Raw genomic sequence first — 25,676 nt, 5'->3', positions numbered from 1 at the left:
GGGGTTTCTCGTAATTTGGATATGATTAATGGGCAAGTGTGGGATTTAGGAAGCATTGATAAGACAAATTTACCACTTAATATAGATTTTATAGAATTAAAAAGATTTTATTTTTTAAAACGGAGAAAGATCAAAGGCAATTCAAAATTAGGTGGATAACAGACCCATCCCTATGCTATGTGCCAAATCCACACACATCACGCACTATTATATTAAAATTTCGACATGTAACCAAAAGAATTATCTAAAACTGCTTATCTTTAGTGTTTTGTGTAACAAAAATATATTTTAATATATTGATTGATATATATGACATTTTTGTGTTAGTTTTATCATTTTTAGGATTATGTGGTTGTTTACCCTCGAAATCGGATGACAATTGAATTTGTTAGTGGTTTAAAGGATTTGCAGATTAACTTGATACAAAGCGATAAATTTGATTGCAATTGAAATAAATAGCGATAAATTAACTACAAACCACACGAATTAGATGATTTCAGCTTAAGAAAGCCAGCTACCCTTGAGTTGAATTTACTTTTATTGACACAAAGATATTAGACAGTAAGAACTTAGAGAATGTATTGTTTATCAATATATGTTACCATATGTCTCATGAATTGTTAAGTCCTCTTTATATATTAGGGGAAACCTACCTTTTAAGATATTATCTTATTGTTCTATAAAAAGGCAAAAGTCCATAATTTGCTGATCGTTGGTCCCTTTTTTACTCGTTCCGTGATTTCTGTCATAATAATTGGTTAATTGCGAGAATTACGGACCCCTGTCGGATGAGTTGGCAAAGTCTTTTTCAAGACCATTAGAAACAGGATTGGTTACGCCTTCGGTAAACTCGAGGGCAAATCTGATGGTTTCGATGGCTAACTTTGACAATGCTTTGGGTTCGATCATAATCACCATGTGTTGATTTTGGCTGATGGTGTTAGACGTCAGATCGATCTTCGAGCTCGACTTCACCCGATCACAGATATTTCGGAGAGTAGATGACGAGGAACGACATGAGCCTCAAATTCTCACTTCGACATATCATGGCATAAGTGACAAAAACATGACGTCAAATTCCCTTGTTTTTTTGGAGAGTAAATGGTGAGAAACGATACGAGCTTTCGATTCTCACTCCGATAAATCATGACGACAAATTCATGACGTAAGTGACAAGAATAGTTGAAATGTCTCGTCGGCCCAGTCTTCAAGGCATTAAATGTGTGTCAGTTAATGGTCGGCCGCTACAGGATGCGAACCGCCTTTTGAGAAAACTATAAATACCCCATTTCATCCATTCATTTAGAACTTTTACATTGGGCTCTTGTGTTTTAAGAAAACTTCATCACTCTCATCTTCTGATTTTCTGAAAACTTAAGTTTAAAACTTCTTCTCTTATGGTTTTCTGAAAGCTTTCATAAGTTATCTGCTAATTACACCTCCTCTTTTATCAGCACCTTCTGTTCTCTTCTATTTAGAAGAAATGGCAAAGACTTCAAAGTCCGTTCCTCAAAAAGAAAACCCCTCTTCCTCGAGACCGTCTGAGAACGTCTCGCATGTTGTCACCGAAGAACCGACACTGGAACCCCCTCTAAAGATGTTCGCCCCTGTAGGGTGTCCAATCGGAGCCGATTTCAAGGTTGAGAAAACCTCCTGGGTACCGGGTTGGTGCGATTTGGTCTCGAGGTACATATGTTCGGTCACTGACAGTGTCCTCGAGAAGGTCTAGGAGGACTGTAACTGGGCCGATAAGCTTGTAGTGGTCCCTGCCCCTGAGGAAGTAATCACCACCCACGTGGAGGGTTTTTTTAAGTGTTTACACTTACCCTTTCACGCTAGGTCCTTTAGATCCAGTCATCATAGCCTTTTGCAAAAGGTATGAGGTGACTCTCGGGCAGATTCATCCTTCGTTTTGGAGGATTGTAATTCTTCTTCGATTCTTCGTGAGCAAACTCGAGGGTTGTCCCTTTACCATCGACCACCTTATGCGCATGTATAGCCCCCGACTCTATCAAGGGGATTAATCAAGCTTGCACGTCGGGCCAGTAAGGCCCTATTCTCGAGCATCAACGAGGATCAGGACCGAGGCTAGTTGGGCCGATTTGTTCGAGTGAAGACCTCGAATTTAATCCCGGACGAGGATATGTCATTTCTTGAGAAATGGAACATAAAACGTAAGTATAACTTTGCCATTAAGATTTCTTTTGTTGCTTTTCTTTTTCCTCCCTTCTCATCGATATTTTGTGATGTTGCAGTTGTTGCTCAAATTCCGGAGGCAGTTCCTCGACTCAAGCAGTGGGTTGAGGGTATCGCAACATAGAGATCTTATTTCGAGCGCTCATGGCATGAGCTTTCGAAGGGCCAATAGGAGGCCCGTTCTCATGGTGAGATTTTTTTCTTTAAGTTACATTCGACCTTACTTTTACGCCCTCGATTTCTGAATTGTTTTACTTTCCTTTTGCAGGTTTACCAAAAGATGTCGAAATGAGGCCTCTGTCCGGCGATGATGACATAATCATCGATCCCCCTGCTCCGAAGCAGGGTAAAGAGGAGAAAAGCTCTGAGCTCCTCGAGCCTTGAAAAGAAGAAATTGAGAAATTGGTTGGCGTGCAAACCTAAAGAAAATACCAGCGCCCAAGAACTCCCATCGTACTCATTCCACCAGTTGAGGGATGAGTCCGAAGAAGAAGAATCTGAATTGGTGGCCCGCGTGAGAAGCAGTTCCGAACTGCCTCAAACTAGGGAGGTCCATGAAGAAGCAATGACCGAGGCCCCCGAACTAGGGAGGGTTGAGGCCGTTTTGCCCTGAGCTGGGGAGGCTGACAAAGAAATTGTGGTCGGTACTTCTCGATCATAAGATAATGTTTCAAAGGATGCACTCGGGGTGATAGATCTCTTCGGGTCACTTTCATTTACTGATTCTATGATAAACGAGGCTCAGATGTTGAAAGGTTACCTCAACGAGGGCCCCCAAGGAGCAGCAGATTCTTTTCACAACTTCTTCGATGGCTTGGATTCTACCATCTCGGAGGATGTCACCGGGTTGGGTGACCTACCGGTACCAAAGAAGATACCGTCTTTGTGAGTTGGCGGGTCTTCTTCGAGCCTAAAATTAGTGAATTGAATCCCAGCTCCAAGTGTTGATCCTACTGGGAAGCGAGCAATCTTTATATCCATTCTGGAGGATGCCCGGGTTCTCTATTCCCCCGTGGGGATTGCCAGTTACCTTCAGTGCTTGGTGACTGAAGAGGATCAGGCCAAAATGAACGAGGTGGAAACGCCATGTCTTTTCAACAAAACTCAACAAGCGTTGAATCGGATAACTTCGAATGTCCCTTCATTTTGTAGTTAGATTTATCCGTAAATAATTGTGACATTTTCCTTTATGCTTGCAGGCCTCGGTACTTCATCACAAGGCTTTTCTTCGATGCCGGGAAGAGTTCAAACGTCACGAGTTCGAGACTCGGGAGCTTACTGAGAAGAAGGATGCTTACAAGCTTCTTAGTGAGAAATCCCAGGCTGAGCTAAAAGCAGCTCGGAAAGAGCATGTCGACCTAGTCGAGTAGGTAAGAAGAGTTTTTGAAGTTAGTCATGATGAGTCAGACACAGTGGCTAACGATCCAAACCCACAGGTTCAAAAGAAGCTTGACTAGATCGAGCAGCTCTGGGGAGAGGTGGATACGGTCAAAGTCGAGGCCGAAGAATGGAAGAAGAACATAGATCACCCAACCTCGGAGAAGGAGACTGCCCAGGCTCAGTTGGTTTCGGCTAAGGTTCAGCTTCGGGGTGAAAAGGAGAAAAACTTGGTGCATGCCAAAAAGATCGAGGGACTTCAGTCTCAGCTGAACTAGGTTGTCTTCGGTCAAGAGAATCTGGCCAAGAAGCTTGAGGCGGCCAAGTCAGAGGTTGCCGTGGTCAGGGCCGAGGCCGATGATAAGGTGGCCCAGCACAAGGCTGATGCCAAGGTGATTCAGGACCAAGCGAGACACATGGTGAAGCATGCAAAGTGGCAATCCCGAAGGGAGGCCCTCGAGGGAGTCCATGCTCAGAATTTTGACTTATTGGCTGAAATCGAGACAACCAATATATACGAAACCAAGGCCATGAAGCTGGCTTATTCCGAGGAAGATTCTGAGGGGTCTGAAGAGTCGGGTGAGTCCGATGGTGGCGAAGACCCCGTAGGTGATGACGTGGCCCCTGATGAAGATTAGGCCGTTTAGGATCTTTTTAGGTGTTTTTGCCTTTTGTTTTTTGTACTATCCTTTTGTCGAGGCTGTTCGGCCTTTGTAAAAATATGTATCGGGGCTATTCAGCTCTTGTAAAAAGAAATTTTGATATATCTAAGGCTTTTCCCTTTCACAACTTTGAATTTTTCCTTTACTTTTTTATTTGTATTCGCAAAAGTCGAAATGCCTTAGCATGAAATAATTAGGTTGTGTTCTAAGGTTCGAACAAACCTTGCCTTTAACATTATTTTGTGTTTAGGCATCGGAGGGATTTGGTGTTACCGAAACTTTTCCCCAAAATAGTTTAGGTTTATGGTTTGCCGAGGGTAGCCTTTAGAACTGGTTATGAAAAAGAATTTTTTTGAAAGCCTTGTTTTTGTTACGAGCCTCGAACGTCTCCAAGTCGTGTTAATATGGCCGTAGCCTTTTTAGTTCGGGCGTCTCCCAGTGGGCTTGCTTTCCCGAGTTATCCCGGTATGCCTAAGATAACAGTCCCCGAGTTGGGGTGGTCGTGGCCTTTGAAATTTGGGCGTTGCCTAATAGGTCTTGTGCCCCCGAGATCTGATAGCTCAGACTGCCTGAGATTATTTTCGGTCGGCAGTCTCCGAGTGAGAGTGAATGTTCGAACTCGGATTAAGGTGGCCCTTGGGCTCGATAGCTTTAGGAAATTCCTTGAAAAATGCAAGAAATATTTTAAAGGACAAGATGTTTATGTGCAAGGAAGAGTCTTCTTTTTTATTCTTGTGCACAATAGTTGTACATATATACATGTTTTGTGCCAAGGTTCGATCGGTCTGTGTGGGCACGGTTCATTTGACCGTTTGGCCCTTACAATAAATCCTATTGACCTAGACCCTTTAATCACGAAGTTTCTTTCCTTGTTAAAGTCGATATCCGAGGGTATTGCCCCCAGTGTTCGGGGCTGACCGAAGAGAGGCCTCGAATGCTGTTGTGATCATTGTCACCGGTTCGTAGATGGCCTTCAATTCTATGTTAGCACGATTTACTTGTTGCCTCGTTAAAAACCTTGCCGGAAAACCCATTTGGGACAAAGTCGGTTCAAGGGAAAAAGAGTGCAACGCGTGCTTTCAGACCTAGGATCTCGTATCATCCCTTGTTGGTTACCTGCTGGTGTTAGTTTGAAGTGTAAAAATAAAAGAAAGAATCAGGGTCGTACCTTAGAAGTAATATCGCTTTAAGTGATTTATATTCCAATTGTTTGGTAATTGTCCGTCGTTTATTGTTCCGAGCTTGTAGGATCCTTTTTCGGTGATCTCAATAATTTGGTACGGTCCTTCCCAGTTTGGCCCTAATTTCCCTTCGTTCGGGTTTCGGGTGCTCGGTGTGACTTTTCTTAGTACCAAGTCTCCGGTATTGAAGTGTCGAAGGTTGGCCCTTCGATTGTAATATCTTTCGATCCGCTGTTTTTGGGCGGCCAACCGGACAAGGGCGGCTTCGCGCCTTTTATCCAATAGCTCTAGGCTCGTACTCATAGCCTCGTCGTTCAATTCCTTTGATGCAAATCGAAATCTGATGCTTGGTTCTCCGACCTCGACCGGTATTAAAGCTTCGGTGCCATAAACCAAAGAAAACGGGGTAGCCCCGGTACTGGACTTCGAGGTTGTACGGTATGCCCATAGGACCTCGGGCAGTATTTCCTTCCATCTTCCTTTGGCATCGGCTAACCTCTTTTTAAGGCTCTGGAGTATGGTTTTGTTGGTAGATTCAGCTTGTCCATTCCCATTAGAGTGATAGGGTGTCGATAGGATCTTTTTGATCTTATGGTCTTCAAGGAATTTAGTTACTTTGCTTCCGATGAATTATTTCCCATTATCGCATACAATCTCGGCCGGCATCCCGAATTGGCATATGATGTGGTCTCAAATGAAATCGATTACTTCCTTCTCTCTGACCTTCTCATATGCCTGGGCTTCCACCCATTTTGAAAAGTAGTCAGTCAGAAATAATATAAATTGAGCCTTATAGGGTGCCCATGGAAGGGGGATGACGATGTCCATTCCCCACTTCATGAACGTCCATGGTGTCAAAATCGAATGCAGCAGCTCCCCAGGTTGATGAATTATCAGAGCGTGTCTTTGGCATTCATCACATTTTCGAACGAACTCCTTTGCATCTTTTTCCATGTCTATCCAGTAGTAACCGACTCTGATTATTTTTCAAACAAGTGATTCGGCGCCCGAATGATTTCCACAGGTACCTTCGTGGATTTTCCTCAAAAAGTACTCAGTATCCCCCCGCCATAGACATATTACAAGTGGGCCATCGAATGTCCTTCTAAACAGGGTTCTATCTTCGGACAGGCTGAATCGGGCTGCCTTTGTACTTAGGTCCCTCGATTCTTTTCGGTCTGAGGGTAGTTTTTCTGTAATGAGATATTCCACGTACTTATTCCTCCAGTCCCAAGTTAGGTTCATTGAGTTGATCTCGGCGTGGCCTTCTTCCACCACCGATCTCATAAGCTGTATGACTTCTCCCGAGTTGATCTCGTTCTCTTCGACCGATGATCCTAAGTTAGCGAGGGCATCGACCTCGTTGTTTTGATCCTGAGGTACATGTTGAAAAGTCCATTCTTTGAACCGATATAATGTCACATGTAACTTGTCCAAGTATCTATGTATTCGTTCTTCCCTGACCTCGAATGTCTCATTAACATGGTTTACCACAAGGAGTGAGTCATACTTGGCTTCGATAACCTCTGCCTCCAAGCTTTTGGTTAATTCAAGGCCTGCAATCATGGCCTCATATTCAGCCTCGTTGTTTGTCAATTTCACAGTCTTAATAGATTGCCTAATTATATTACCTGTTGGTGGCTTTAGTACGATGCCACATCCGGACCCTTTTGCATTTGAGGCGCCATCCGTAAAGAGGGTCCAGATTCATGAGGAAGTCCCCAAGTTAATCAATAACTCTCTTTCGACCTCGGGTATTAGGGTCGGCGTAAAGTCGGCCACGAAGTCTGCCAAAATTTGGGATTTAATGGTGGTCCGGGGTTGGTACTCAATATCGTAACCACTTACTTTCACCGCCCATTTGTCCAATCGGCCCGAGAGTTTGGGTTTATGCATAACGTTCCGTAACGGGTAAGTTGTTATGACACATATGGGGTGATATTGGAAGTATAGTTTTAGCTTCATGGAGGCGCTCAGCAAGGCGAGTGCCAGTTTTTCTAGGTGAGGGTACCTAGTTTCGGCCTCACCTAAGGTCCTACTAATATAATAAATTGGAAATTGCGTATCTCGTTCTTCCCGAACTAGGACTCTACTTACCGCTATCTTCGAGACCGCCAAGTACAAGTACAGTCGTTCATCTGTCTTTGGTGTGTGAAGCAGCGGCGGGCTCGATAAGTACTTCCTTAGCTCCTTCATATCTCGTTGGCATTTCGGAGTCCATAAATAGTTATTCTTCTTTTTCAATAGTGCAAAGAATCAGTATCTTTTATCGGACGACCTCAAACTAAATCGCCCCAGGGCGGCTATGTGCCCGGTTAGCCTTTGCACGGCCTTTACGTTGTCCACGGCCGTGATATCTTTGATGGCTTTGATCTTGTTGGGGTTGATCTCGATTCCTCGATTGGATACCATGAACTCAAGGAATTTACCTGATCCGACTCCGAACATACTTTTTTTCGGGTTCAACTTTATATTGTACTTCTTCAATATGCTGAAGGTTTCCTGCAAATTTTTTAAATGGTCATCTGCTCGCAGGGACTTAACCAACATATCGTCAATGTAAACCTCCATCGATTTTCCTATTTTTTCCTCAAACATTCAGTTTACTAGACGTTGATAAGTGGCACCAGCATTTTTTAATCCGAACGACATCACGTTATAGCAGTACATGCCATATTTAGTGATGAATAAGGTTTTTTCCTGATCATCCAGATCCATCTGTATCTGTTTGTACCCGGAATATGCATCGAGAAAACTGAGGGTCTCATGGTCGGTCGTGGCATCGATCATGCGATCAATGTTGGGCAGAGGGAAAGAGTCCTTGGGACATGCTTTGTTCAGATCCTTATAATCTACGCACATTCTTAATTTGTCCCCCTTTTAGGTACTATCACTACGTTTGCTAACCAATTCGGGTATTTAACCTCACGAATGGACCCTATTTTAAGGAGTTTAGATACCTCATCCTTGATGAAAGCATGTTTGACCTCGGACTGGGGCCTCCTCTTCTGCTTGACCGGATTGATTTTCGTGTTCATGCTTAGCTTGTGAGTGGTTATCTCCGATGGGATCCCTGACATATCAAGATGGGACCAAGCGAAATAATCTATATTAGCTACACGAAATTGAATAAGTTTTTTCCTAAACTCGAGAGTTAACCTTGTGCCTAGGTATATCTTTCGATCGGGTAGATGTTCGATCAATATAACCTATTCCAGCTCTTCGACCGTCGATTTGGTTGCGTTAAAGTCGTCAGGGATTATAAAAGATCGGGAAACCTCGTAATCATCATCTTCATAAGTCCTCTGCTTATCCGGTTGGATTGCGACCGGTATTGGTGACTGCTATTTAGCCTCTTGGTTTGCCCCCGAATTCGGTTCCTTCGATGTTGCGAGCGTTGATATTGGAATCACTTCTTCGACTGCAAACATCTCTTTTGCGGCCGGTTGTTCCCCGTAGATTGTCTTAATCTCCCCTGGAGTTGGGAATTTTAACACTTGGTGAAGAGTTGAGGGCACTGCCCCTCATGTTGTAGATCCATGGCCTTCCGAGAAGGGCATTGTACCTCATATCTCCTTCGATCACATAAACCTTGGCCTCTCGTATGGTTCCAGAGGTATTGACCGGCAATGTTATTTCCCCCTTGGTGGTTTCACATGCCATGTTGAATCCGTTTAGAATTCGGACCGCATGCACAATTTTGTCTTGTAGACTGAGCTGCTCCACGACCCTCGACTGAATGATGTTGGCCGAGCTACCTGGATCAATCAACACACGTTTAATTCGAGTTTTATTTACGAGTACATATATTACCAGTGCATCATTGTGAAGCTGTACGATCCCTTCCGCATCCTCGTTGCTGAAAGATAAAATTCCTTCTGGTATGTAGTCTCAAGTTTGTTTCTCCCTAGTGATGGATACTTTGGTGCATTTCAACATCGGCCCCTGTGGGATATCGACTCCACCGATGATCATATTAATGATGTGGTGAGGCTTGGTATCTTCTTGTTATGTATGTTTGTTAGAATCTCTGTTCCTGAAATGATTCTTGGCCCGGTCGCTCAAGAATTCTCGAAGGTGCCCATTGTTGAATAGTCGGGCTACTTCTTCTTGCAGTTGTCGACAATCTTCCATTCTATGTCCGTGAGTCCCATGATATTTGCACATCTGGTTAGGATCCCTTTGAGCTGGATCAGATTGTAGAGGTCGGGGCCATTTGGTATCCTTGATGCGTCCGATAGCTGATACGATGGCGGCAACATCGACATTAAAGTTATTTTCTGATAGCCTCGACGCTTCTTTAGGCCCGATGGACCTATCGAAGATATTTTTGGTCATGAGCCCCCGGTTGCTTCGACCTTGGTCATTTCTCATTTCGTTTCTTATGGGGTTCCGCCCGGACCCACTGCTCCTCCGATCTCCATTATATGGCAGATATTGATCCCTATTTGATCTTGGTTCACGATCTATGTCTCTTTTGACTCTGTCGAGGGTTCTGACGGGATAAACAGACTCCGAGAGGGCCCTGAGTTGGTCATCTTCGACTCTGATTTTTGATTGATACCGGTTATGTACATCGGCCCAGGTAACGACATGGTATTATATCAGATTCTTCTTCAGTTGGTGTGAAGCCACCGAGCTCCGAATATTGAGTCCCTGAGTGAAAGCTTGAACAGCCCAATCATTAGTGACTGTCGGCAGGTCCATTCATTCCATTTGGAAGCGGGACACGAATTCTCTGAGCATCTCGTTATCCTTTTGTTTAACTTTGAAAAGGTCTAATTTCCTGGTCTCGACCTTGATGGCACCGGCATGTGCTTTCACGAAGAATTATGCAAGCATAGCAAATAAATCAATAGAATTAGGAGGTAAGTTGTGATACCATGTCATAGCTCATTTTTGACAGGGTTTCCCTAAATTGTTTTCAGTAGAACCGACTCTATCTCGTCGTCTTCCAAGTCGTTCCCTTTGATGGCGCATGTGTAAGAAGTTACATGCTCATTTGGATCGGTCGTTCCGTTATACTTTGGTATTTCGGGCATATAAAATTTTTTGAGGATTGGCTTTGGAGCCGCGCTCGGGGGAAAAGGTTTTTGCACGAACTTCCTGGAATCCAGTCCTTTCAATATCGAAGGTGCTCCTGGGATTTGATCCACCCTGGAATTGTAGGTTTCCGCCTTTTTTTTGTTCGCCTCGATTTTTTCCCTCCTGATTCTACCCATTTTGTCAGTTCCTCGAGCATCTTTATAATTTCGGGATTAGTACCCGATTCCTGTTCAGTTGACCTTACTATGACCGATTCATTTCTACGGGTGACCTCACGGGGTGGATCGGGTTCAACACTGCTCGGCGTTTGGCTTTGTCTCTGCAACTGAGTTATCGCCACCTGTTGAGCTTGCAGCATTTCAAAGATTATCCGTAGGCTGATCCCGTCTTCTTCATTATTTTATGTGTTTCGTGCTGCCGATCGGGCCCTACCACGGATCCTATTTTTGGGGTCGGTAGGCAAGTTTGTGTCGATAGCCACATGTGAATTAACGTCAATCAGACTTGCGAGCGAAATTCCAACGGGATCAGCTGGTGGTCCTACGTTACCGGGCGCCATGTTGTTATTCTCACCCTGATGACCGGACTCGTTGTCGATATGTAGGGGTGCTAATTGAGAGTTTGCCATTTTTAGCCTAAAATCAAAGACACTTCAAAGAGAAAGTGTAAAGTAGTGTGTGTTATGGAGTTTTGTATCAAATAACCACTATTATCCTTAGCCCCACGGTGGGCGCCAAATTGTTTACCCTCGAAATCGGATAACAATTGAATTTGTTAGTGGTTTAAAAGATATGCAGATTAACTTGATACAAAGCAATAAATTAAATTGCAATTGAAATAAATAGCGATAAATTAACTGCAAACCACACGAATTGGATGATTTCAGCTTAAGAAAGCTAGTTACCCTTGAGTTGAATGTACTTTTATTGACACACAGATATTAGAGAGTAAGAACTTAGAGAATGTATTGCTTATCAATATATGTTACCATCTGTCTCATGAATTGTTAAGTCTCCTTTATATATTAGGGGAAACCTACCTTTTAAGATATTATCTTATTGTTCTATAAAAGGCAAAAGTCCATGATTTGCTGACCGTTGGTCCCTTTTTGACTCGTTCTGTGATTTCTGCCATAATGATTGGTTAATGGCGAGAATTACGGATCCCTGTCGGATGAGTTGGCAAATCTTTCTTCGAGACCATTAAAAACAGAACCAGTTACGCCTTCGGTAAACTCGAGTGCAAATCTGATGGTTTCGATGGCTAACTTTGACAATGCTTTGGGTTCGATCATAATCACCATGTGACGATCTTGGATGATGGTGTTAGACATCAGATCGATCTTCGAGCTCGACTTCACCCGATCACAGATATTTCTACCCTGGCCTAATGAGGGAGTTCGGAAGCTCGATCGAATATCGAGCTTGATTTTATCCGTATACGGTGGTATAATTTCTTTTCTTGATATTATCTTCATAATTGTTTTAATAGGATTATAATTTAAAGAGGTTGAAAAGATCAAATTCATGCATTGACGCATAAGAGAAAAACTTGTTAATATGTAAGTTAATGTGTAGCTTTGTCTTGCAATTTATGAAAGGAAAAAAAAAAGATGTTAATAATATATTTAAAACCACAAAGGAAAAAGTATGTGTAATCGAAATTTTGTTGCTTTAGAGTTCAAAAGATGATTGCTAAACAATTGAATTTGATTCTATTACAGCAAGAGTTTAACAAAAGAAATTGAAGTTGTCCTTTGTTCTTGGTATGTACAGACATCAGATGCATGCGAGCAAATTCACCAACTTGCATCAGGTAAAAGAATCAAATGGAAATTATGGAATCTACAAACAAAAGTTGGAAAAAAAAATCTTTTCTTCAGACTGTAGGGAAGTAGTTATTTCGAGAATAGCTCGACTCTGTTTAGGTGGCAAGCAGAGGCAGGATTTAGAAGGCAGTTACAGAAGCTCTCGTCGTCTTTTGGGAATGAAGCTGGCAAAGGATGGTCTGGAATAACACCAACCTAAAAAGACAATACATACAGAGAAAACCTGTCATTCGATAACCCTATTTGCTCGTGGAACCTATACAGAGTGAGAGAGAGAGAGAGACTGGACCTTGTCTATATCGTTGTGAGCAGGAGTTTCATACCGAGCAACTGTAACAGCCAAGCCAGAGCCATCTGATAGCTGGAAAACTGACTGGATTTTACTGTATCAGAAGAAGAAACAAGTAAGAATAGCACTCTTCTTTTGCCAGCTATAGCATATTTGAACATAATATAGTTATTACCCCTTGCCATATGTTGGTTCACCAAAAAGCTGGGCTCGCTTATTATCTTTCAAAGCACCTGCTAAAATCTCACTTGCGCTTGCAGTCCCTTTGTTTACCTGCCAAACATAAGTTGGCAAGTCAGGGGGAGATGGCTGGAATCAGTGTGTGAACTTGAAATGACGGAAAGAGAAACTAGAACAAGTTTGGTTGTGGTGCAAAATTATGAATTTCATGTTTTAGTAAAGAAAAATTCAAGTACACAAGAAGCATAGGATTATTATACATCATTAAGCGCTAATATTTGGCAAAATGAAACTATAGTCTCACTCCAAGAGCATCACTGAAACAAGAAATTGGCCCATGTTATGTAAGTACACTAAGGAAAAACAAAACCAGCTTCCATTTTCTACCTTCAACAGAAAAACTACTTAGCTGAGGTTAGGCAGAAAGTGATAACAGCAGTAGGCTATTAGTCTCTACACATGACTGAATAATTTACGGACTAGACTTACCAGCACTGCTAGGGGTTCTGAAGCAGCTACCACATTGCTCCCATCCGTGTCATAAATATCTCGAACACCACGGCTATCGCAAATGTATACAATCACACCCTTGTTCAACCTGGTTGGCAGCAAATTCATTGCATGACACATTTTAGTCTTCTTGCATAGCCATAATATTAGTGTTAAAAGGGGCAACACGTAAAATGCTCAAGCTGGAAAATTCAAATACAAAAAGCTTACCAAATTTTTGCTATCTCAACTCCTTCTGGGAAGAGACCACCACTGCACAAAGATTTAGACTTTCAGATTACAATTAAACATATCCAAAATGAAGACATGTTGAGAGCATGTCACCTATTATCCCGAAGGTCCAACACAAAGGCATTAACATTGTTTTTCCTTAAGGCTTCGATCGCTTCTCTTACAGCACCTACAGGGAGATCATATAACTATTAATCCGAAATTTATGAAAATACTATCTAGATGTTTAACTCTTTGAACATGTAGCCAAATCATCAGAATTCTAGAGAATTTTTGGTGGAAGTATGCAATAGCGAGAAAGAGAAAGAAAGTCCAATAGCAGCAAGGGCAGAATTCACTTTCCAAACGATTTAATTGTCTACAACAGAAAGGCTATTTTCAACTATGGCATACTAATAGTGAGCACACCTATAATGATGAAAACAAATTTAAGATTACCAAATCAGAAAGTAGAAAAGAAGGTTTTCTAATTCGATGCAATGTATCTGCATAGTGACAAAATGCTCCTTTTTTAATTAAATAAAAAAAACAAGCCAAGGCCGCTAACTCAGATAAATGGGCGTTAAAATGAAACAGAAGATCTGAGCGTAATCTGTTTATCTAGTGGGGTCTGGGGAGGGTAGTGTGTACGCAGACCTTACCCCTACCCTGGGGTAGAGAGGCTGTTTCCGATAGACCCTCGGCTCCCTCCCTCCAAGAACTCCCCACCTTGCTCTTGGGGTGACTCGAACTCACAACCTCTTGGTTGGAAGTGGAGGGTGCTCACCACTAGAACAACCTACTCTTGTCACTAACTCAGATAAATGGGCGTTAAAATGAAACAGAAGATCTGAGTGTAGTCTGTTAGCCTAGTAAGTAGGATAATGGCTTTAATACTAGAATTGGTTCATAACATAGTTTACCAGAAGCATTTTGGTTGAATGTTGATAGTTTGATGTATCCAATCTGTGGAGCATCATTTCCTCCAGTGGGCAGCTTGCAGATTCTTGATTTTACAGGATTAAGCGAAACTTTCTCCCGTCTGGAAGTTAACAGATTATTAGTATCTGCTAAAACTATGAATCTCTAGCTAAAAAAGATAAACGTACATAATCATACAAAAATTATTTGCACACATATACACATCTTCACTTGAAGAAAAGCTAAGGAACAAGGCATGCCCTAAAACTTATTCACAACACTCCAAAGTAGAGAAATCTTAAATAGTAAATGCATTACTAGCTTTTTCTTTTATGCATACAACAAGTGACGTTTAAAACTAACAAAAGTATGAAGATCATAGAGAACTTTAGAAGAGTTCAACAAGATGAACACACATCAGTGGTAGCTGCCTTGTCTCGGATCCACGACGTACAGTTAGCTCCACACCACTTCCTTCAGGTCCTCTGTATACCACAAAAATAAAAATAATAAATGAAGAGAACAAAATAAAAACAATGAACTTATCCTACAAACAGAAACTGATGTCTAGTGAACCCAGAATAACACTTATCTCATCAACAATAAAGAACATTTAAGTAGAAAAATGACACTGCACTTCAGGACCGGAAGAAAACTTACTGTAACCGTTCTGCTGCATCATATATACCCATGTTTTCTGTGCTTGTATTGTCAATTTCTAGGATAATATCACCGGATGAGATGCCAGCCCTATTTGCAGGACCTCCTGGAGAAGCTGAGACGACGACCAGTCCAGGAGCTGATTCAGTTTTTCCTGTTGGATAGCCAATTGACAACCCTACTCCAGTAAGCGCATTTTGAGTTCCTGACTGCCTTCAAAAAACATATGAAGAGATCTGTTTAGGCAGCACATTTTCAACCAATCAGGTGGAGTTCACCCAGTAGCTAACATGACAAGAGAAAACAAGAACCATACCCGCAAACTTTTAAACTTTTCGGGCTCCAGAAATCGGGTGAAAGGGTCATCCAGAGTGGCAATCATCTTTTTTATTGCTGCATCTGGAGACAGAGTAGTGCAAAGATTTAACAACATGAACGTTTAAGGGATGCAAAATTACATCTGTAACTCAGAAAAGTCATTTCAGACTTCAGACAAGTTTATAGCTTCAAAGTCGACTATTGTAGTCGGTACATTTCTATTACTATATTGATCAACAGAATTTCTGCCACAAAAGGGCTTGGATCCAGCAAATAGATGAGGGTACTTAAAGTATTTCAGTCATATCGGACAAAATTCAGAACTCAATATACTAGTCCAGTATGCAGGTGACCTTGACCAAAGGTATATACACAGACCAATGGGCACAATATAGGATCTTGTTTGCAAAAAGGAAATACAAACATGTGCCGGGTATTATCTTGCGAAGCTGCATCTTCTTACACATGTTTGTGTGATCAGCTAATATGTGTTCCCTTCTATATAGATTGCACACTCTAGTACTCTACAATGCTACTCATAATAATGAATTCTTCCTTTTCAATCAGAAGCTTCACTGCAGATACATAGCAGATCAATTTCTTCCCTACGTATTCACGCAAAACTTCACGCAGATAATCACCGAAAGATCACCAGAAAAAAAGGGCACATCTTACATGTTTCCTGCCTTGTATTCATTGGTTCATTTCGTAGTGCATCTTCTCTGTACCTAAACCAACTTTGACCATTGAAGGTCTTGTCAATATATGCACGGTCAATTGTTCTCCATGCCTCCAAGAAAAGCAGATTTTCTTCAGTGAGAGCAACTGTAAAATGGGAAGGAAATAGGAGATCCGTTACTTATAGTCCAATAACTGAGTCTTACAATACGGAAAAGCTCGATACAATCCATCAAACTGACAGACTTACAAGAAGGAGCTTTTGCAACAGCAGTATTAACTGCCATAACCAGCATTAGTCCAATGCAGGAACGAACAAATATATCAGGTACTATATTCCTAAATATTTCCGAATGCCTTACTGTTTTGCGGAGACTGGTCTTGAATTTTCTAGGTAAAAAAGCTAAGCCGTTTTGAATAACCAGCATACTTTGCTTATCAAGGAATATTTTGCTAAGCCTCCAGTTTGGCTGAGAAAACATTCTGTTTTTGCACATTTGCTCAATGTAGCACAAAGGAGGGCAACTTCCAGAGTTGTCATTGCCACTCTTTTTAAGACACAATATATGAGGATATAGTCGAGAGTTATTACTTCCACTGTACAAAGAATTCCACGAAAGCACCTGCAAGATGTTTAAAATACATGATCTTTAAGAAATTAAGCAAAACATTTTATTGATTAGACATAGCATTAAGCTTGTGCTATAAGGATTCACAAGAACCATTACAAATCTCAGTTCGTTTCTATGCTAATCTGTGAGATTACTGAAGAACCCTATTGGACTATCTATGTCATGTACATTTATTGAATTTTTACACCAAAAACACAAAAGAGAAAGACAAGTAGCTTTTAGACAAAAGAGAAAGACGAGTGGAATGGATATAGCACTCATATGGCATGCCCCAACTAGTTTGCGGCTGAGGTGTAGTTGATTGATATTGATGAATGAACGAGGCAATCAATTTGACTTCTCTGGTTCAACCTCGTGAATAATGTTTCCCCATTTGATTCCAAATCACAAGAGTCTTGCAATTTCTATATTTTCATTTGATACAAAAATATCTTGAGATTATCATAAAACGACAAAAAATATAAAGTTTCAACCTTTATTCTAATTATTGGGTCCAAAAGCCTTTAAGATACTTAGGTATACTGGTTTACTACTCAAAATGAAACAAGGATTTCCATGTTACTTAAATGTTCACAATTCATTAAAAATTGCTCAAATAACGAACTCTCTCTGTTCTAATCTATATTACACTCTTCCCATTTCGAGATGCTCAAAACATTTTACACCATTTCATTGATTGTGTAATCACTAGCTTTTTGCCACTGCCAAATTCATTTTTACATTCCAAAACTTTCTTTTTATCAAACTAAAATTATCAAGCATTACTTTAGAATCTGTTTTCACTACCATTAATATAAAACACAAAGTCGAATTATATCTTAAACTCTATCCGGTCAAACGCTATCATATACAGGAATGGATGTATAGTATAAGCTATGTGTTCTGCCGAACTGAGTAGCTTTACTCAAACCCTGTATAGTGTTAAGAAATCTATGAAATATGTACAAATATTAAATTTCTGAACCAGTAACTCAAATGATCAGTGGTTTAGTGGTATCCCAAACCATTAAACTCCAAATATTGAATCCGCCTCTGATTTCATATAAATCGAAACTGAGAGGGAAATTAATGAAATCCAGAACACCAACTAATGAACAATAGTAGTATGAAAGATTAGGAAATTTGGCCACTTGACCAAAAAATGATGCATACATACCTTAAAAGCAATAGTGGGGTTTCTTCTGTAGCTGCTAGTGATGATAAATGAAGGAGATACAGAGGCTGAAGGAGAATGAGAGCTTCCCAGAAGAGCTTCCATTGCTCAATTTCAGCCACAAAACATACCTCTGTTTCGTTTTCAATTCTGTTTATTATCGTTTTGCTTCTTTCATTTTTTTTCTCCTCTTTATCCCCCTTTTCTAGTGGCTCAATTTCGCTACCCGCTAATTTTTGGGGTATAAACTACAAAGTGGCTCAAGTTTTTCACTAGTCTCTATTTTTTTTTTTTTTTCCCTTCCTGTTTTCTCTAACTTTTTTATTTTTTTGGGCAGGGCTTTAGCCAAAAGCGAAGCCCTTTCAAAAATTGGGGAAGTACACGGTTAGCCACTAATTAGACATGTCACTATTTAAAATATATTTACTTTTTAGTCAGTACTTAATAATTTTTTACCTGACCGTACGAAAATACCCTGTACTAATATTAAGGACATGATGTCCTTAATTTCATGAATGTTGTGTAAATATTAAGGACAATGTGTCTTGTATTGCACTTTCTGTTGTTAAACTTTAGGACATCATGTCTTTAACTTCATATGTACAGTGTAAATGTTAAGGACATGGCGTCCTTAACTTCATGTGTGCAGTGTAAATGTTAATGACATAATGTCCTTAACTTGTATTTGCACCTCCTGTGTTAAACTTTAGGACCTCATGTCCTTAACTTCATACGTGCAGTGTAAATATTAAGGACATGGTGTCCTTAACTTCATGTGCGCAGTGTAAATATTGAGAATTATGTGCTGGTAGTGCACTGAATGAATACTGGCCAGAGTGAGCACTGTAAGAACCATGGCTAGTTGATGCACCACGATGAGCTGGACGAGTCGTCTGAGCGGGCATATAAGGACGACCCCTACTGTGGTAGGACTGTCCCCTAGAAGGTACCCCACCGAAACCGCCCGAACCTTGAGGCCTCTTGGCCTCCCTCTCACCAAGCTCCTGGCTACGGACCGCCTCTATCTGCCGAGCAATGTCAACCACCTCGTCAAAAGTGGCACCAGATACCCTCTCCCTAGTCATAAGCAACCGCAGTTGATACGTGAGGCCATCAATGAACCTCTTAACCCTCTCCTTATCAGTGGAAACCAACCAAACTGCGTGACGAGCCAACTCAAAAAATCTCATCTCGTACTGGGTCATAGATATGCCATCCTGCCGAAGCTGCTCAAACTGTCTGCGCAGCTCCTCCCTACGAGACAATAGCACGAACTTCTCCAAGAAAAGAACGGAGAGCTCCTGACATGTAAGTGGTACTGCACCGACCGACATGTGCCTCTCATAAGACTCCCACCATCTGAAGGTAGCCCCAGAAAATTGAAAAGTAGTGAACGAGACCTCACTGGTCTCCAGAATACCCGCTGTCTGAAGCATCCGCTGGCACTTATCCAGAAAACCCTGAGCATTTACTAACTCAGCACCGCTAAATGATGGAGGTCGAAGCCTTCCAAATCTCTCAAGTCTCATTTGCTCATCATATGCCATAACGGAGACTACATGGGCCTGAGCAGCTGCAACCTGTTGGGCTGGTAGTGCCCCCGGTATCTGAAGTCCCTGCACTACCTACTCTAGAGTACGGGCAACAGAGGTATGAGTACCTACCTCGGCCTAAGAAGTGGCTGGTGCGGCCTGAGCCGAAACCACCTGAGCAAGGCCAGTGCAAACTGTCAATATCTGGGCCAAAGCCTCCTGAAGGCCTGGAATCACAATAAGCACAGCTGGTGCCTGAGCTGGTCCCGCCGGCTCAACTATATATGGAATCTGCTCCTGAGCTGGAGCAACTGGTGGTGTTGTAGGTGCTGCTCCAACTGCTGTACGAGTTACACCTCGACATCTACCTCGGCCCAGGCCTCTACCATGGCCCCTGCCTCTCGCGGCCCTAACTGGTGGTTGACTGTCTAATCCGATAGTAGGTGTCATCACCATCTGTGAGAGAATAGAATAACAAAAATTTAATTTTCGGAATCAACAAATTTGCACGACAGAATACAAGAAAGTAAAATTTTTCTAAGGGTTCGGCAGCCTCTCGAAGATAAGTACAGACGTCTCCGTACCGATCCGCAAGACTCTACTAAACCTGCTCATGAATCGTGAGACCTATGTAACCTAGGTTCTGATACCAACTTGTCACGACTCAAAATCCTAATATATCGTGATGGCGCATATCTGAATACTAGGCAAACCGACAACCTCAATAAAGCACAATTTTATTTAAGTTTGAAAACATAATATTTAAAGTTAATACAAAAATCTCATTAATACCGATATAATCACTCCCAAAACCCGATATCACTAAGTACATGAGCATCTAAATGATAACAAAGTCTGACTAATAAAAATACTGTCTGAAAATATAGAACAGTACAATAACTGAAAGGAAGAGAGTCAAGGTAAGCGGATGCCAAACAGCTACCTTGATAGTCTCCAACTCATAACACTCTGAGATCTATCGGTTACCGTATCCGAAAGTACTTGGATCTGCACACGAGATACATGGTGTAGTGTGAGTACAACCAACTCGGCAAGTAACAATACCAAATAAAGAACTGAAAGTAGTGACGAGCTTCACAGCTAAGTTCAATTACAGTAATTTTCAATATAAGAAAGTAGGCATGCTTGCAAGTTCAACAATTAAGGCCCAAACAGTAATTTCATATCAAGTTCGACTGAAAGAAAAGATAATATCTCTCATAAATTTCCAAAACAATGATATGTGACAATTGTAGTACAACAATAATGAAATCAATGCATCCTCTCATAGCAACAGTCATTCAGTCCTCCCACTCGCTCAACACTCAGCACTCACACTCAATAGGCACCTGAGCTCATTGGGGGTGTGTACAGACTCCAGAGGGGCTCCTTCAGCCCAAGCGCTATAATCTGGACAGACAACTCACGTGCTATAGTATAATATCTGGATCCACACGGACAACTCACGTATTGCACGGACAACTCACGTGCTATAGTATAATGTCTGGATCCGCACGGACAACTCACGTGCTGCACGAATAACTCAAACGTGCTGCACGGATAACTCCCGTGCTATAGTATAATATCTCACAATCAGACCCTCGACCTCACTCAATCATAAATCTCTCAAGTATCTCAATAATCATGAAAATCAACCCAAACAACAATGATATGATGGATCAATAATGAACAATAAAGACTAAGATAAAATAAACAAGTAAATTGTGACCAAGTACAAAACAATAATTTAGCAGATAATTCAATATGTACATGACCTTTGTGGGTCCCTACAGTGCCAACACATAATCTAAACATGATTTGTGGTTCAATTTCTCTACTACATGGAGAATGTACAAATAACGACAGATTATTCAACTACACAGTTTCATGGAATTTGACCAAGTTACAATTCTTACGGTGCACGCCTACACGACTGTCACCTAGCATATGCGTCACCTCAAAACCGATCACATAACACAAAATCCGAGGTTTCATACCCTCAGAACCAGATTTAGAACTGTTACTTACCTCAAACCGTGTAATTCTTTACTCTGCCATGCCTTTGCCTCACTAATCGGCCTCCAAACGCCTCGAATCTAGTCACAAATAATTTAATTCAGTCAATACAAATTATAGGAATTAATTCCATATGAAAATACTAATTTTTCAACAAAATCCAAAATTGCACTCAAAAATCGCCCGTGGGACCCACATCTCGGAACCCGACAAAAGTTACAAAATATGAACGTCCATCCAACCACGAGTCCAACCATACAAATTTTACCAAATTTCGACATCAACTCGACCCTCAAATCTTCAAATTAAACCAAGAGGGTTTTGCACAATTTTTCAACTTAAATCACTGATTAAGTATTAAAAATAACCATGGATTCGAGTAATTTGACCAATATTAAGTTAAGAACACGTACCCCGTTGTTTTTCTTGAAAATCTCTCAAACATTGCCTCTTTTCGAGCTCCAATTCGTCAAAAATAGAAAATTAGACGAAGTCCCATTTTTAGAACTTAAACTTTCTGTCTAGACCTTTCTTCTTTGCGAACGCGACAGGTCCCTCGCATTCGCGAAACACAAAATTGTGCTGTCCAAAAATTGCCCTTCATGAATGTGAGTCCAAGCTCGCGAATGCGATGCTTTACCTGGTGAACCTTTGCGAACGCGAAGGCAAAAATCCTCACCAGCCAGTTTCCCCTTCGCGAACGCGATGCCCAATCGCAAACGCGTAACCTCACCTCCTTGCCTTATGCGAACGCAGGACCCAAGTCGCGAACGCGATGAACAACCTCGCCTCCATTTAGTTCCTCTTTGCGAACGCGAGACCCCTCTCACAAACGCGAAGTAGGAAACTAGGTGCAGACATTAGAAATATTCCAGCAGCATTCCAAGTCCAAATATTTATCCGTTAACCATCCGAAACTCACCCAAGGCCCCCGGGACCTCAGCCAAATACAACAACAAGTCCTAAAACGTCATACAAACTTAGTCAAAACCTCAAATCATATCAAACAACGCTAAAACCACTAATCATACCCCAATTCAAGCCTAATAAAACTAAGACTTTTTAACTTCTACATTCAATGCCAAAACCTATCAAATCAAGTCCGATTGACCTCAGATTTTGCACACAAGTCATAAATGACATAACCTACCTATTCTAATTTTCAAAATCGGATTCCGACCCCGATATGAAAAAGTCAACTCCCCGGTCAAACTTCCAAACTTAAATTTCTATTTTAGCCATTTCAAGCCTAATTTAACTATGGGTATCCAAATAATTTTCTGGACATGTTCCTAAGTCCAAAATCACCATACAAAGTTATTAGAATCATCAAAATTTTATTCCGGGGTCGTTTATACATAAGTCGACATCCGATCACTATTTTAACTTAAGCTTTAAACCTTGGAACTAAGTGTTCCACTTTATTCCAAAACCTCACCGGACCTATATTAATTACCCCGGCAAGTCACATAACAACTGTAAGGCACAAATTGAGTAGTAAATGGGGGAACAGAGTTGTAATACTCAAAACGACCGGTCGGGTCATTACATTCTCCCCCTCTTAAACAAACGTTCATCCTCGAACGGGTTTAGAATCATACATGGAGCCTCAAATAGGTGTGGATATTTGCTCCGCATCTCCAGATCAATCTCCCAGGTAGCTTCTCCGACTGGCTAGCCTCTCCACTGCACTTTCACTGAAGCTATGTTCTTTGATCTCAACTTTCGAACCTGTCGGTCTAAAATGGCCACCGACTCCACATCATAAGTCAAATTACCGTGCAACTGCATTGTGCTGAAATCCAAAACATGAGACGGATCTCCGACATACTTTCGGAGCATAGCTACATGAAACACTAGATGAACACCCGATAGACTAGGCGGCAATGCCAGTTCATAAGCCACATCTCCAATCTTCTTAAGTACTTCAAAAGGCCTTATATACCGAAGGCTCAACTTGCCCTTCTTCCCAAACCTCAACACACCTTTCATGGGTGAAATCTTGAGCAGAACCTTCTCCCCAACCATGTAAGCAACATCACGGACCTTCCGATCGGCATAACTCTTCTGTCTAGACTACGCCGTGCGAAGCCGCTCCTGAATCAATTTAACCTTCTTCAAAGCATCCTGAACCAAATCAGTACCCAATAGCCTAGTCTCACCCGACTCAAACCAACCCACCGGAGACCGACATCGTATCCCATATAAAGCGTCATACGGAGCTATCTGAATGCTCGATTAGTAGCTGTTATTGTAAGCAAACTCCGCGAGTGGCAGAAACTGATCCCAAGAACCCCTAAAATCAATTACACATGCGCGTAGCATATCCTCCAATATCTGAATAGTGCGCTCGGACTGTCCATCCTTCTGAGGGTGAAATGATGTACTCAGCTGAACCTGTGTACCCTAGCCTCTCTACACTGCTCTCCAAAACTATGATGTAAGCCTGCCCCGATCTGACACGATGGACACTGGCACACCGTGTAGGCGAACAACCTCACGAATATAAATCTCAACCAACCGCCCTGAAGAATAAGTAGTACCAACTGGAATAAAATGCACGAACTTGGTCAACCGATCTACAATCACCCAAACAACATCAAACTTCCTCAAAGTCCGTGGGAGTCCAACTACGAAGTCCGTGGTGATACGCTCCCACTTCCACTCCGGAATTTCAAGTCTTTGAAGCAATCCGCCCAGTCTCTGATGCTCGTACTTCACATGTGGACAATTTAAAAATCGAGCTACAAACCCAACTATATCTTTCTTCATTCGCCTCCACCTAAAATGTTGCCTCAAATCCTGATACATCTTCGCGACACCTGGATGAATGGAGTACCGCAAACTGTGAGCCTCCTAGAGAATCAACTCATACAGACCATCTACATTAGGCATACACAGCCTGCCCTGCATCCTTAATACACCGTCATCCCCAATAGTGACTTTCTTGGCATCAACGTGCTGAACAATGTCCTTAAGGATAAGTAGATGGGGGGTCATCATATGACGTTCCCTGATACGATCATAAAGAGAAGACTGAGAAATCACACAAGCCAAAACTCAGCTTGGCTCGGAAATATCCAATCTGACAAACTGGTTGGCCAAGGCCTGAACATCCAAGGCTAAAGGCCTCTCTGCTACCGGTAAGTATGCTAAGTTGCCCAAACTCTCTGCCTTACGACTCAAGGCATCGGCCACCACATTAGCTTTTCCGGGATGATAGAGAATGGTGACATCATAATCCTTAAGCAACTCCAACCACCTCCACTCCCGTAAATTAAGATCTTTCTGTTTAAACAGATATTATAGACTCCGGTGATCGGTATAAACCTCACAATGGACACCGCACAAATAATGCTCCCAAATCTTCAAGGCATGAGCAATAACTACTAACTCAAGGCCGTGGACCGGATAATTCCTCTCATGTACTTTTAATTGTCTGGACGCATAGGCAATCACCCTACCGTCTTACATCAGCACTGCGCCGAGACCAATACACAACACATCATATTATACAGTATAAGACCCTGAACCTGTAGGCAACACCAATACTGGGGATGTAGTCAAAGATGTCTTGAGCTTCTGAAAGCTCTCTTCACACTCATCCGACCACTTGAATGGAGCACCTTTCTGGGTCAATTTAGTCATAGGTGCTGCAATAGACAAGAAACCCTCCACGAAGCGGCGATAATAACCGGCCAAGCTGAGAAAACTCTGAATCTCAGTAGCTGAAGATGGCCTGGGCCAACTCTGAATTGCCTCTATCTTCTTCGGATCCACCTTAATTCATTCACTGGACACTGTGTGTCCCAAGAATGCCATCGAACTAAGCCGAAACTCACACTTAGAGAATTTGGCATGTTCCTCCTAACTACATGAGTACACCGGGATATCATCAATAAATACTACGACAAATGAATCAAGATATGGCTAGAATACAATATTCATCAAGTGTATAAATATTGTTGGGGCGTTGGTCAACCCAAAAGACATCACGAGAAATTCATAATGACCATAACAGGTCTTGAATGTCGTCTTTAGAATATCCGAATCCCGAATTTTCAACTGGTGATACCCGAATCTCAAATCAATTTTGGAGAATACCCTCGCTCCCTGAAGCTGGTCAAATAAATTATCAATACGCGGCAAAGGATACTTATTCTTGATTGTAACTTTGTTCAGTTGCCTATAATCGATGCACATCCACATAGTACCATATTTCTTTGTCACAAACAGAACCGGTAACCCTAAGGTAAGGGTGGCAAGTGGGCCGGTCCCGGGCCTAAA

General features: G+C 41.8%; 1 protein-coding gene across 1 annotated transcript; it reads right to left on the bottom strand.

The window, feature by feature from the left end:
* Window positions 1-12,112: 12,112 nt before the first annotated feature.
* Window positions 12,113-18,064, bottom strand: LOC107815466 (carboxyl-terminal-processing peptidase 2, chloroplastic). The gene is made up of 13 exons (XM_016641052.2): window positions 17,845-18,064; window positions 16,307-16,679; window positions 16,054-16,203; window positions 15,377-15,459; window positions 15,061-15,269; window positions 14,817-14,885; window positions 14,403-14,521; window positions 13,594-13,669; window positions 13,480-13,521; window positions 13,249-13,357; window positions 12,755-12,852; window positions 12,580-12,673; window positions 12,113-12,485 (listed from the first exon to the last, which is right to left on the bottom strand). Exons 1-13 carry the CDS (start codon window positions 17,944-17,946, stop codon window positions 12,360-12,362), a joined length of 1,650 nt encoding a protein of 549 aa, XP_016496538.1. The 5' UTR covers window positions 17,947-18,064; the 3' UTR covers window positions 12,113-12,359.
* Between the last annotated feature and the right edge of the window lie 7,612 nt (window positions 18,065-25,676).

Source organism: Nicotiana tabacum, chromosome 15 (assembly GCF_000715075.1).
Source record: "Nicotiana tabacum cultivar K326 chromosome 15, ASM71507v2, whole genome shotgun sequence".
NCBI classification, from domain to species: Eukaryota; Viridiplantae; Streptophyta; class Magnoliopsida; order Solanales; family Solanaceae; genus Nicotiana; species Nicotiana tabacum.
This window is presented reverse-complemented; position numbering and strand designations above follow the sequence as displayed.